General features: G+C 34.8%; 2 protein-coding genes across 2 annotated transcripts; both read left to right on the top strand.

The window, feature by feature from the left end:
* Positions 1-4684: 4684 nt before the first annotated feature.
* On the top strand, positions 4685-6320 carry LOC107561065 (uncharacterized). Its single transcript, XM_016245407.1, has 5 exons — positions 4685-4807; positions 5376-5569; positions 5832-5969; positions 6087-6216; positions 6303-6320. The coding sequence occupies exons 1-5, from the start codon at positions 4685-4687 to the stop codon at positions 6318-6320; spliced, it is 603 nt and encodes a 200-aa protein (XP_016100893.1).
* Positions 6321-7794: 1474 nt separating this feature from the next.
* On the top strand, positions 7795-13461 carry LOC107561064 (CUB and zona pellucida-like domain-containing protein 1). Its single transcript, XM_016245406.1, has 8 exons — positions 7795-7802; positions 8180-8335; positions 8427-8482; positions 9920-10095; positions 10195-10595; positions 11721-11817; positions 11897-12071; positions 12996-13461. The coding sequence occupies exons 1-8, from the start codon at positions 7795-7797 to the stop codon at positions 13148-13150; spliced, it is 1224 nt and encodes a 407-aa protein (XP_016100892.1). The 3' UTR covers positions 13151-13461.
* The last annotated feature ends 583 nt before the right edge of the window (positions 13462-14044 follow it).

The following is a 14044-nucleotide window of genomic DNA, read 5'->3' as shown; positions in this document are numbered from 1 at the left end:
CTTCAACTAAGTACTGAGTTAAGGGTTTGAGTACTTATGCAATGCACGCATTTCAGTGTTTTATTTGTAATAAATTTGCAAAGTTGTCACAAATCTATTTTATAATGGTGTATGGAGTGTAGATTAATGTGGGGGGAAGCAGTTTAACATAAGGCTGCAACATAAAACAAAACAAAAATATGATATATGCAAGGCACTGTATTTAATCACATACAAAGATGAAATAATATTGTGAGGATTCTTATTACACACACACACACACACACACACACTCTATATATAAATTATTATTATTATTATTATTATAAGATCAAGTGGATGGTAATGATAATGTTTTTACAACCCTTTACAACAGGTTTTTGATCATGTAAATGCATAGAATCTGTCTATTCTAAACCTTTAAAATCATATACAGTCACAGAAGATGTTGAAACTGTCTCCAGGAGTGTTATTCACAAAGAATAAAACAACGCTTTGACTGTTTAGACAAACGCAGCAGGAGACAAATTTGCTGGGGATGTTCTGCATTACACAAAACCCTTTTGTTCACTTCAGCTGTTTCTTATTAATCAATTTGAAAACAAAAATTACTAGCTATTTGTTAAATTGTCCTCTCCGCTCTTTCATATGAAATGTGATAAAAGGTGTCCAAAGCTACTGTTTCTGAGTAAACAAGTCTATTAAAAGGCAGTTGGCTCTTTTTAATTCAAAGGCAACTTAACACAATCACCTTATTAGGGGTCCAAGCACCGAAGGTGTTTTCGTACTGATTTTCTTCTTATTATTATTATTAAAAAACTGTAAGTCGTAGAAACACCAAATTTGGCAGGATGGTCCCAAATCTCCCCCACTACTCAGGTGCACACACACACCCCGATCAGACCATAGGTGGCGCTATAATAAGTACTTTTACATTTTTCCTCACATCTCCACAACAATACAGGTTACAATCAAATTATTCCACCATTTTGAGCTGTTTTATAAATCTACTTTTTCAAACTCGTCCTACACCATTTGTCCAATTAACGCCAAATTTTGTGTGTAGCCTATTATCTAGAGACCCTCATAACAAAAAGTGATCAAAAGAATTTGGATTCATCAAATGGTTTAGAAGATATAGTTTAGCATGGAGCAATGGCTACTAACTGTATTGGGGTGTTTCTGCAACTACGGGCACTTTTGACTCTCCAAAATTTAGAAAAACCAACCCCTGTGAATTTTTATTTTAACCACCATAGTCTGTAATACATATAAAAAGGTCAACAAAATTGCATGGAGTCATTAAGATTTTAATCTGGAACATGTTTTTTTTTATGTGTTTCAACTCTTCTTACAAAATGTATAACGAACCACCATAGTCTGTAATACATATAAAAAGGTCAACAAAATTGCATGGAGTCATTAAGATTTTAATCTGGAACATGTTTATTTTTTATGTGTTTCAACTCTTCTTACAAAATGTCCTTACCGCAATGTATAACATTATTCTAACGTTGCGGTAGAGTGGCCTTTTATTGTGGCCAGCCTAAGGCACACCTGTGCAATAATCATGCTGTCTAATCAGCATCTTGATATGCCACACCTGTGAGGTGGATGGATTATCTCGGCAAAGGAGAAGTGCTCACTAACTCAGATTTAGACAGATTTGTGAACAATATTTGAGAGAAATAGGCCTTTTGTGTACATAGAAAAAGTCTTAGATCTTTAAGTTCAGCTCATGACAAAAACAAAAGTGTTGCGTTTATAATTTTGTTCAGTGTACATTAGTTTTGACTCTTAGCATCTTATGTACATGAATTAAACCGTAATATACATTTGTTTTTAAAATGTAGTTCAAAGTACAGAATTACTAAGCTGTATGGTAAGGACACATAATAAATACTGACAGAAAAGATGATATTTTCCTTATATTTTTGGGATCTTGTGAGTGAGGTAGTGAGGTGGCCCAATTTGTCAGCAATGTGCTCACATGCTAATTTCTGTTGCCATAGAAACTAGACTTGTTTGTCTTTGATAAAATGTGATAATAAAAGCCTTTTTTCGTTGTTGCGGTAAGGACTCAAAACTGTGGGACAGGCATATTTAGTTCAAATAATCATAAAAATGATCAGTAAATAATGCAAAAAAAATTAAGATACTGTAAATTAATGTGTATATTAAACAATTCCATTTGAAATTTTAATTCAACATTGACAAAATGAGCAAAAATGGTGTTTGGACCTATAAATGCTTCATAATTTTATATAAAATTACATTAATCATTAATTATATTTTTGTCAAGGTGTGTAATGACACTGTGAATATATTTATAAAGCATCAAAGTGACAAATTGTAACATAAATCTCAGATTTCACTGCTAGGACTTAAAAGTGCCCGTAGTTGCAGAAACACTCTAAGAAAGTTACATTTTCACTAACATTGATCTATCGCGAGTTTAAAAAAAAAAAAACTATGGTTATAATCACTGAAGCTGTATACACTGTTAAATTAATCTCTTACTTACATTGTACCTACATCTGCTCTTCGTTGTTTATGATTCGAGAATTCGCAAGAGTCCGGAATTCAGTCAGCGAACGCTCGCGCACTCAACAAAACTGATGAGTTTGAACGATGACTCATCTGAACGCTTCTGATTGGTCATTGCATTCCTAAGCTCAAAAGAATTGTGTGTGATTGGTTAAAATGCGCAACACTGTAAAAACGCCTAAAATTAAATATGGTGCTGTCTATTCATATTCACTTTGTTACCAACAGACATAATAGATTTAATTTGTTTGTGCAGGGGCATTTTTGTCCAATTTAGTGGCATTTTTGCCCCAAGTCCCTGTGGCCACCGCCTTTACACGCCTATGGAGTAGACCTATGTCTTTCTATGGATCTATTATTTTATGTACCATATCTCAATAGACAAATAATATTGTTTCTTCATTTTAACTGGACCGCAATAAATGCAGTCATGTCTGACAACTTGACAAATAGTTTCTGAAATTACGATATATAAATAAATACGAAGGTATTTTGGAGATCACATATTTCTTTGGAAACTGATTGAACTGGTTTTAGCCTTTATTATACTTTATGAAACTATAATGAATGTTATGCAAAGTTAATCTACTCAATCATTTACACAGATTTGAAACTACGCGATCTAAAGTAATTTGTAGTCTTGTGCCTCCCTCTTTGGACAACATTAGTAGGCTATTATGTCTTTCACATCTCAATAGATTTCTTGTCCTTTGGTTTCCTCTAGTGGACAACATTAGTACAATGTGTTGTAGTCCGTCGGCCATTTTGAGTTGGCAAAAACTTCTTTTTCGATCTCCTCTTAAACCACTTGACTGATTCACACGAAATTTTGCATGCAGCATCTATAGACACTAATGACAAAAAGTTATCAAAATAATTTTAATTCGTCAAACCGTTTAGAATTTATTCGCTGTTTGAATAACAGTGGAAAGGATATGCTTATCGATTTCTAACGTTTTTTAGCCTACATGACACCCATGTCTGGTTCTTGCCTAAAAAGACGGGTTTATGATGTTTAATACATTTGGCTGCTTTTAGCCTTACCCTGGAGTTGGTTCACCCTCCGCCTATGGTCTACTCGCATTACGTTTGAAAAGAGACATGGCCATTGTAACATCTATACAAGGCGTCTTGATATATCAATTTGACGTCACATATTAGTCATTGATGATGATGCTGTAACATCATTTTAAATTCAGCTTGGACAGCAATTTCTTCCAGTGGTAATTGGGTGAAAATAAGAAGTTAATCCCACACTGAAATTGGTTTAATGTATATGTGGGCCAAAATGTTTGATGTTCAATTTACATCAAATCTACGTCATTACATGTTTTTGACGTCAGTTGGACTTGCATATTTGACCTGTTTTTTTAATGTAAATTTTGATGCCTTTTCAACATCAATGGGCTGTGCTTGGACCCTGATGATTGCCGCTTGCGGTTATAAGCTATAAGAGAAGCCAACATTCCCCTTCAATATTATAAACCTCATGTTGCTCAAGGGTCGCAACCTGCCCTAAAGGAAAGGCTGATCTAAATGTGTTTTTACGAACCTATATGACTTCTTTCTTCCTTTGATCACAAAAAGAGATTTTGGGGAATGTTAGGGTCTGACTGCTTCTGTGTCTGCTTATTTTTGTGGAAATGTTCACACATGAAATGCAAGGCGATTAAGACTGTCATTCTGCTTAACATATTTTGTATCACATGCAAAAAAGAAAGTAGGCCTATATCGGTTTAGAATGGCATAACGTTGAGTAGCTAAACAATGGCCTAATTTTCTAGTTTTATCAGATGGTAGTGATTTTCTGAATCTGAAATATCATCTGAAAAACCTCTTAAATATCTGGTAGGCTATCATGTTTGAGGAATGTGCATTTCCTCTTGATTGGAATGCAGACTGCAAAAATCTAAACTGTATTTTAATCTTGTTGAACAGTAAGAAAAATAATTCAACATGCATTAATTAATTTGTAAAAATACAGTTTTTTCAAAGTCCAAAAAGAATCCATGTGTATGTCACTTTTCAAGGAAGCTGATTCCTGTCATTCATCACATGCTTGTCTTCAGCTGGTGGAACAACTCAAACAATAACTTAGAAAGTATCCACCCATCTCTCAGTATATAGAATTGCTCACCGTACGATTCCGACAGACACAATGGCACACGGCCCGAAGCTGCTGCTGCTGAGCTTGGCTCTCGCTCTGGAACCAGCCGTAGGTTTCTATGGGGGTTCCATGACGTTCACGCCTGGAAACAGATTTCCAGATGGGTCAGTGGAGGTAAATCCAGTTTTAAAATTTTACAACTTAATGAGTCTCGCTTTAATTTGTTTATTTGTATTATTTGTTTTACTTTTACTATTTCTGTGTATTACTGTCATACAAAGTATGTAAAATGAAGCAATCTAAACTTAGATCATGAGTAGTTAATTTCCTGAAATTATTTTATTTGTATTAATTATTATATTATGTATTTATAATATTATAGTGTTTATTAATATTTTACATTTGTGTTGATTTTTTATATTTACAGTTTTCACATTTTTTATTTTAATAGTCATTTTGTTAAATGTGCATTCATCATTTTTATACATTTCTATAGGGCTTTAATTTATTTCCAGTTTTAGTTTTAGTATTTTTAATTTTTTAACTTAAACTTATTTCAATTAGATGCCAAGACAACATTTCTAATTTTCATTTAAGTTTTTTAAAATTATTATTTATTTAAGTCCAAGACGTAACAAAAATAAACCTTTCCTTATAAAAAAAAAATCATATATAACATGTGGTGTAATTTATGTAAATCATGTGACAACTAGCCCCAGTCTCCTCTATGTGTTTTTGGCAGATGCACTTTTACTACAGAGAGTCCAGTAGGGGTCCCTGTGGTTCTCAGGTTGACTGGATCTGTGAGAGTGGATCGTGTGGCATCCTCACTAACACCGGACCTGTGGTGACAGACAGTGCAGCTGAAAATCTGTGGTGCCAATCAGAGGTTCACATGGCCACCAATGTCACTAGTAATGGTCCATTCATTCTGAGGTAATTCTGATGCTGTTTTTATATAACAGAACTATTATGCTCTGCCTTAAGTTATTGATAGTCTTACATTGTAATCACAAAATACACATAATAGATACAAATAAATAAATATAATCCCAAAATTCACATACTAATGATCTGAAAAATGTGTATATGTTAAAGGATAAGTTCTGTAGTTAATGCATAAAGTGAATTATATGTTCTCATGTATTTAAACACATAAAAATAAATGCACATGCATTTTATTAAATATCTCTATCAGTTCCTCTGGTTGCTGCTGGGAGGATAATGTTCATGGTGTCGGTGGATGGACGCTTCGCACTCATGTTGACGCTGGTCGTCGATCTGACACTCAGTCTCCAAACAGATCCCCTGTTTCAGCAGCAATTCCAAACATAAGGTGTGCGCTTTTTAAAATGACATCATGAAAATGTGTTTATACATTTGCATATTCGTTAGCAGACACATTCACTTCCGTAAATAAATAATCTTGCTCCATCATCTTAATAATACACAGGATTCCTCAGAACTGTTTCCAGAGCATTCATTTGCTGGCACATGATCCAGATGACGATGTTGTGAGATGCAGGTTTAATGACGCCAACTGCACAGTTTGCCATGAACATCCAAACATTCATCTTCAAGAGGTAATGTTTTCTAATGCCAAACTTTTCAACTTCAAATTAGAAGGGCAAATGCTTAAATTAGTTTAAAAAAATGATCAAATGTTCAGGAAAATTATGTTCCTTGACCCTTTTCACATTTTGACCTTTTAATTTATGTTTTGGTGCATTAAAATGTGCATGGTTTATTCTTCTTTTGTAGGAATTGTGCACTTTGCACAGAGAAAATGCTCTGGACGTAGGTGTGCATGTGTTTGAGCTCATGCTGGAGGATTATGCCATTTCAAATATAACTGTGACTGACGATAGCGGGGTCTCCTCCGTCAATAATGCAGTCAGTGACAGCAGTAACCCAACCGCCCTCAGTCAAGTGCCTCTGCAGTTTGCAGTTGAAAGTGAGTGAGAATCACATTATCTGTTACTGGTCAAACAAAGACGCTCCCTCATGCAATAAAATAAGTTAGGAAACTTGTATATAGCTTTTCAGAAGAGATTTGAAGAAATCAGAAATATGGATTCAAATTAAGTAGAAAAGTGAAAAACATTAAGAGCAATATCTTTATTTTTTAACATACAAAGTCTCACAAATGAATTGAAAGAATATCAGAGGTATTAATTTGTCAAAGTACAGTAAAAATGTGGTGTAGAAACAAATTTCATTTAGAAATGGCTAGTATATTTTACAAACAATTACAAAGAAATGGCAAGTTACATTGATTCAAATGTGAAATTGTTAAGTAGAAAAACTCAAATAGAATTTTCTTGTAAAATGTACTGTAATAATCATACTTTTATTTCCAGCTTTGAAAATTCATTTTTACAGCATAAGAAATCCTCTTACGCTCTCTGTGCAGAATTTATTTTTGTTTATTTATTTATTTTTTGATAGAAGGTGTAAAATGTTTAATCTGTTGATGAATGCGGGTTTTTTTATCCAAAGTAAAAAGTGCATGGGAAAGAATATAAACTTGACATACTGTAGAGCTACAGTATAATTCTACCAATATTCGAGACATCGATCACCTCCTCGACAACAAAAGACATTCATTTGTGTTTAATCGACCTGAACAACCGGTTTCTGTCATTGGAGAGAATGCATGTCATTAGCAAAAGCCAATGCAAAACAATGCAAGACATGTCAAAAGAAAAATTGTGGATGAACAGGTTCGTGGTGAATTATATCAGAACATGTAATTGAAAGTAGAAGTGAACATATATGCTCTGCTTACAATAAATATTCAGTGTAGTATATTCAAAGTAGTGCCACAGATTTCAATAAACATTTCTTAAAAGAACCATTTTTTCTTGTGAAGAACAAACCATCTAAAGAGCTTTTTTCTAATATAAAAACCCTTTTGTGCACTGAAAAGCTTTCGTGGATGATAAAGGTGCTTCATGGTGCCTTTAGTTTTATGAGTGGATGCGACACTTTATTTTAGGTCTGTTGTGAATTGTGTAGCACTGATACTGTGTTTGTGCATTTCTGTGTATTTAAACACGATCTACACCATCTTGCAGTTCTTCCACCATCTCAGGGTTGTATACCAGGCGTGAACAAACCAAGTTTCTTGACACCAACTCCTTTACATGGAGATGTGCATCATGCCGCTGTGGGAGAGGCGCATGAGATCACCCTCCGAGCACAGATCTCGGACAGCAGGTCTGAATAATGTTTTGTGTTCATCACACAAAGAATCACAATATTTCTCTTATATATTTATTAAGCCAACTTTTCATTACTGCACCCTCCAGATTTGATTGCATTTTGCTTTTGGTGGCAGTCATAAATTTGTAATCAATCTTTTCATTTCATTTCTAAGTGGCGTGATTTTGATGAGCAGATTAATTGAACTGAATTCCTTTTTTATCAGTAGATCCAACCTTGACATGCTCAAATGTCAACGTTTGCCGAATCAGGTTTTTCACGTGTCTGCAGACTGAGTTACAGTAATGTTATCTGATCTTTCTTTTGCTCCTGTCTGTGTAGCATCTCTGACTTCCAGGTCAGTGGCCCCTCTAATATGTCTAAGACTCTGACAAGTGAGCGTAATGGGGTGTTGGTGGCAACACTGACCTGGACTCCACAGGAGATGGATCTGTACCGTCGTGTACCTGTGTGTTTCGCAGCAGACACACTTCACAGGTAAAATGGGGTCTGTATTTAAATTGATCACTGATTATTTATGTCCTCTGCATAGTTTCTTATGAGTTTTTGTCTGCCTTTTCTTTATCAGTCAGTCAGAAATGAGGTGCATCATTGTGGCAGTGGCAAAATCAAGGGTTCTTTCAGGTAAATACAATAGCAGGAACGTCTTTTATGTAACTATTTGAATACAGATGATTCGTTTCATTCACTCAAGTTTCTTCCTTTTGAAGCACGTGACTTCTGAATGTTCGAAGGTTCACATGTTGTGATAACGTTAAAGTCATAATTTATTTAGGCTGCTTTGTTATAATTTGTGGAGAAAAGAGTGCTTTAACGTTCTTTCTAGAGTGCTTTAATGTATTTTTTGACACGCATTTGTAGCCTAATAAAATTCAAAATTACTGGTCGTCAACATCTCAACAACTCTAAACTGTTTTTAATGAATCGGTTGACTAAATGATTCAATAACTCGCTCATGAAACACAAATATTTTCACTTATCGACACCTACTGTCATACACTGTAAAAAATAATTCCGTAAAATTTACGGTAAAAAACCGGCAGCTGTGGTTGCCGGAATTTTACCGTAAAAAATACGGTAGCAACATTTTAGGTTTTACGGTTTTAACTTAAATTTACAGTTAAAAACCGTAATTTCTTTAACTGATAAAATGTTAATATACCAACCTATTGAAGTACTGAAATCTGTTGTGTACCTTTGTAATACACTGATAACCACCAAATGCAGGTGGTGATGAGAAAGTCACATGATGAACCAAAGCCCATCACAAGCAGCTTTTAAATAACATATATAGAAGGTGCACAGTGTCATTCACACAAACACTAAACACCATCATGTAACACACATGAAACTGAAATAATGCAATAAACATTAATTTAACAACATTAGGTGTAACACACAACCCTAATATACAGAACTGATCAAAAACAACTAAGAATAAACATAGTTATTTCAACAACAAAAAAAATCTAATTTGAAACGTAACGCAGGGAATTCTGGGAATGTCAATTTACGGTTATTCACTGTAAATTATACAGTCTTTTTCACTTCCAAAAACGTTATACTACCGTAAAATTACATGTAATGTCCAATACTGTTTTTCACCAAATATATTAGGAGAATTTACCAGTAACCATTTAATAGGTTTTTACTGTAGCATTTTTACAGTCTTTTACCGTTAAATTCACAGTCATTTTTTAACTTACAGAAATAGCCACTAAACGTTTCAGTGAACAAATCTGTTTGGTGAATCACTGCGGATTAATCAAATTCCTACCACTAAAAACAAATTTAGCTTGTACATTGTGTTGTACAAACCTCAAGCGAGTTTCCTTTAAATGTATTAATTATTCAGGTAGTTAGATAAACAGTCAAATTAAATGCTAATGTCCACTAGAATGCAGTGAGTCAGTCAGTCATTGTGCAAATCCTGCGTAGCTAGAAGCATTTGCATTCACATAATTGTGTAAAATTTAATGCCTTGATGTTTTTTATGATTTAAATGCAGGTCACATAAAAAAAATAAACCAGTGACTAAATGAATGAATCATATCTTTCAAGGTGAAGCAAAAGTCATCTGTGACGATAACAGCATCAGCATTGTTGTCAGTAAAGCCACCATGGATGGCATTGACCAGAACTGGCTCCAACTGCGAGACCCCACCTGTTCCCTTACCTCTAATGACACCCACATCTTGGGCACGATATCCCTCAACACCTGTGGCACTACCATTGATGTATGCCAACTAATATGTTAAATATTTGAGTGTTGCATTGAAGCCCCTTACATTCTCTTTATTTTTCTCTATTTTGTCTTTGTTTTCAACCCCAATCAGGACTCAGGAGATTTCATCGTCTTCAAAAACGAGATCAACTCCTTCGAGAACCCGAATGCTGTTATCACCAGACGCAATCAAGTCAAATTCGGCTTCTCCTGCCAGTATCCCAAAATGGCCAGTGTCTCCAACCGCTACGTCAACCATAAATCTGACTACATCTTCACTGAATCCAGCTTTGGCACGTTTGGTTACTCGTTTGAAGTTTTCACCGACAGCAGCTTCAACAGTCAGGTAGATCCCAGCCTGTATCCAGTGCAGGTTCAGCTGATGGACCAGATCTACATGGGCATTGAAGCTCATACTGCTCTACCAGAGGTCACTCTCTTCATTGAGTCCTGCAGAGCCACTCCTGAAGACAATCCATTCAGTGCTGTCTTTTATGACATCATCAAAGATGGGTGAGACTTTAAAATGAACCAGATTTGGACATTTTTAGAAGAAAAGAATAGGATGTTGCCCATTTTATGGTCCTCCAGTCATACGTATGAGCAATAGCATGCACTAATGATAGAGTAAGTAGGCCTATAATTAGTCCCAGAAGTCTATTCATTGTATTCCAAGCTTATCACTGGTAATGCTTAAAACGCTGCAGGAACTTTGCAAAATTAAACGTTTGCTAGATTAAGCTTTTGGGCTACTAACGAAAAGGTTTCAGGTTCAAGCCCTTGTACAAAGTAGGTGGTCTCCTTTAAATACACGGTCGGCCTTCAAGGCTTTGTTGAACCTCACAATGGCTTTTCTCAGAACCATTTATCATTACTATGGCTGCAGGTGTGGTTTAGTAATGCGAAAAACAAGTGTGAAGCTAAAGATCGATGTTTGTATTTGTGCACCTGACGCCTTTTTCAGTGCTAAACACACTTGTTTACACGGTATTAGTGAAAGAAAACAATTTGTCATTTAATAATAAGTTCAAGTTACTCATAGCATTTAATCTGCTGAGAGATAGTGTCATTAATACTTTTATTCAGCAAGGGCGCATTAAATTGCTCAAAAGTGTCACTAGAGGCATTCAGAACGTTACAAATGATTTCTATTTCAAATAAATGTTTTTTTGAACTTTCTATTTATCAAAAAAATCTTGAAAAATCTACAAAAAGATGAAGCAGCTGTTTTCAACATTGATAATAATAAATGTTTTTTTTTAGCAGCAAATCAGTATATTAGAATGATTTCTGAAGGATCATGTGACACTGAAGACTGGAGTTATGATGCTGGAAATTCAGCTTTGCATCACAGAAATAAATTATGTTTTAAAATATTTTCAAATAGAAAACTAATTTTTTAGAAAACAAAAAAAATAAAATTTAAGTTGTAAAAATATTTCACAATATTACTGCTTTTACTGTATTTTTGAGCAAATAATTGCAGCCTTGATGAGCAAATACTATTCAGTATGTACATAGACTATTTGCAGTTAATCAAGGCACAGCGAGTGTATTGTGTTGCATTTTCTTTTTACTTTGAAAACAATAATGCACAATAAAAATTTCCTGATATAGACAATAATAATGTAATTTCAGATGTGTTATGGATGATACAGTCATGGTTTACCCAAGTGCCTCCACAAAGTACGACTTTCAGCTCCAAGCCTTCAAGTTCACAGGAGGCTTCGATGAGGTACAACACATTTGCATAACAATTGTGTTTGTGTTTAGCAGGAACATTTCACTATAATACTCTAAAATCATGTTGACAGGTGTACATCAGCTGCTCCGTGATCCTGTGTGCAAAAGACAGCTTAAACTCCAGATGTGCCCAAGGCTGCCTAGGCCAAGCCGCACGCAGACGTAGGCGAGATGTGAGCCAAGAAACTGCCAGTCACTACATAACCCAGGGTCCCTTGCGAGTGGCGAGACAGACTCATAATGCTGGTATATGAATATGGTTTAACAGAATAGTTAATTGAAAGTATGATCAATTTATTCTCATTTTTGGCAGAAGTATTCCTTTAAACAGTGACTGTGATGTGATTTTGGTAACACTTTGATTTCATTATTAATATTAGTTCATGCATTAACGAATATTAACTAACAACCATCTCTGTTAATGTTTTTTAAAGGAATAGTCCACACAGATAAAAACATCAAAGTAATCCACACCCCTCCAGTCCATCAGTTAACATCTTGTGAAGTGAAAAGCTTCATGTTTGTAAGAAACAAATTCACCGTCCACTTTGTTTTAACTTCAAACTGTTGCTTCTGGCCAAAATACAAGTCCATAATCCATAATAAAGTCCTCGGTCGTCCTCTCACATCAAAATCCACCAACATATTTGTTTAGAGCTGTTTTGGACAGTTTCCGCTTATACACAGTGCTTGATCTGTTTATATTTCTCTCCTGATTCGGATGAGTCGACTTTTTTCAAGAAAGAAATCTTACAGATAAAGGACTTTTAGCCAGAAACAACCGTTTGAAGCTAAAACATTGTAATGATGGATTTGTTTCTTACTAACATGCAGCTTTTTACTTCTCAAGATGTTAATTGGAGGACTGGAGTGGTGTGGATAGTTGTGTTTTTATCAGCTGTTTGGACTCTCATTCTGACGGTACCCATTCACTGCAGAGGATCCATTGGTGAGCAAGTGATCTAATGCTACATTTGTACAAATCTGGTCTGATGAAGAAACAAACTCGTTGTGGATGGCCTGAGGATGAGTAAATTTTTAGCTAAATTTCTTTTTTGGGTCAACTATTTCTTTAACTAATGTTCATGAATGGAACCTTATTGTGACGTGTTACCATGATTTCTATGTCATGATCTTTGATGTAACTCTGTTGCTCTTTCATTCATGTAGCCTCAAATGACGGTGGATTTCTACACATGAGCACAAGCACCGGGGTCTTTGCAGGACTCTTTGTTGTCTCCATTGCAGTGTTGGTGGGAATACTGGTATATAATGCCAGAAGAACAAGACCTATTGACCGCATGCATCTACTGTCCACTTTCTGAGATACTTTAGTGGCCGGTTTGAGTAGACGCACAAAGAACTACATCCTTTCAGACTATAAATTGTGGTTAACGTATTTCCAGTTTCCCATACATGAGCAGTAGATGAACAGTTTTTTAAGTAAATGGTATAAACGCACAACAATGACCTTTGGTGTGGCTGGTATTATCCCAATTCTTTCATCATCTTTTTTTGCCACTTATTTCCTTCTTCACTTTCACACAACATTCCGCACTGAACTTAACACGCATATTGGGGTGTAATTATAGAAAACATGAACCTTCACTTAGTCTTACTGAGAATGAGACGGCATTCCAGGGCTGTTGGAAGAGCAAACATTTATTAATGAATTTTGGTTTTAAAATAAAATGTACATTTAAGTATTTATTGTGTTGGTGTGTGGTCATTTGCAAAAATACCATCCTTGGTCAATTTTCTGTGCAGAAAGTGTTTATTCAAGCATTATTCTATGTACTGCTTCACTTTAGTCATTATAAGAAATAAAGTATTGGTTTCAGTAGAGAAGCAGCTCACATATAAAACTAAAATTTTCAGAAAGAGGTTAAAGCGTTTTTTTTCACTCATACACTTTCCCCTCTTAATATAAATCACATGCCAGATGATTTTAATATTCTTGCATAACATTAAACAATTATATTTCATGGGACTTGCTAGCCTATATGAAAGTACATCATCTTAATAAATTCAATGTTATATTCTCACGCTCTCTGCCTGATGCTTTTATGGACATTTTTTTGTTATTTGTTATTTTTCTAATAATCTTTCAAATTACAAAAACTATATTTAATGTAGATCAAATTAAATTAGGAAAAAGGGCACATTTTAATAAATTACATTTATTTTGAATAACGATAATGTGTAAAATGCATCTAAAC

This window comes from Sinocyclocheilus grahami, unplaced genomic scaffold (assembly GCF_001515645.1).
Source record: "Sinocyclocheilus grahami isolate Dianchi unplaced genomic scaffold, SAMN03320097.WGS_v1.1 scaffold756.1, whole genome shotgun sequence".
NCBI lineage: Eukaryota > Metazoa > Chordata > Actinopteri > Cypriniformes > Cyprinidae > Sinocyclocheilus > Sinocyclocheilus grahami.
Note: the sequence above shows the minus strand (reverse complement) of the source record. Positions and strands in the feature narration are given on the sequence as shown.

What these genes read in the sequence shown, in the direction of transcription:
- LOC107561065 (XM_016245407.1), top strand. Translation starts at nt 4,685, where the DNA reads ATGGCACACGGCCCGAAGCTGCTGCTGCTGAGCTTGGCTCTCGCTCTG. An exon ending in TTCCAGATGGGTCAGTGGAG is followed by an intron (nt 4,808 to 5,375) that starts GTAAATCCAGTT and finishes TGTTTTTGGCAG; the next exon opens with ATGCACTTTTACTACAGAGA. An exon ending in GCAGCAATTCCAAACATAAG is followed by an intron (nt 5,970 to 6,086) that starts GTGTGCGCTTTT and finishes AATAATACACAG; the next exon opens with GATTCCTCAGAACTGTTTCC.
- LOC107561064 (XM_016245406.1), top strand. An exon ending in GCAGCAGACACACTTCACAG is followed by an intron (nt 8,336 to 8,426) that starts GTAAAATGGGGT and finishes TTTCTTTATCAG; the next exon opens with TCAGTCAGAAATGAGGTGCA. An exon ending in AAAATCAAGGGTTCTTTCAG is followed by an intron (nt 8,483 to 9,919) that starts GTAAATACAATA and finishes ATATCTTTCAAG; the next exon opens with GTGAAGCAAAAGTCATCTGT.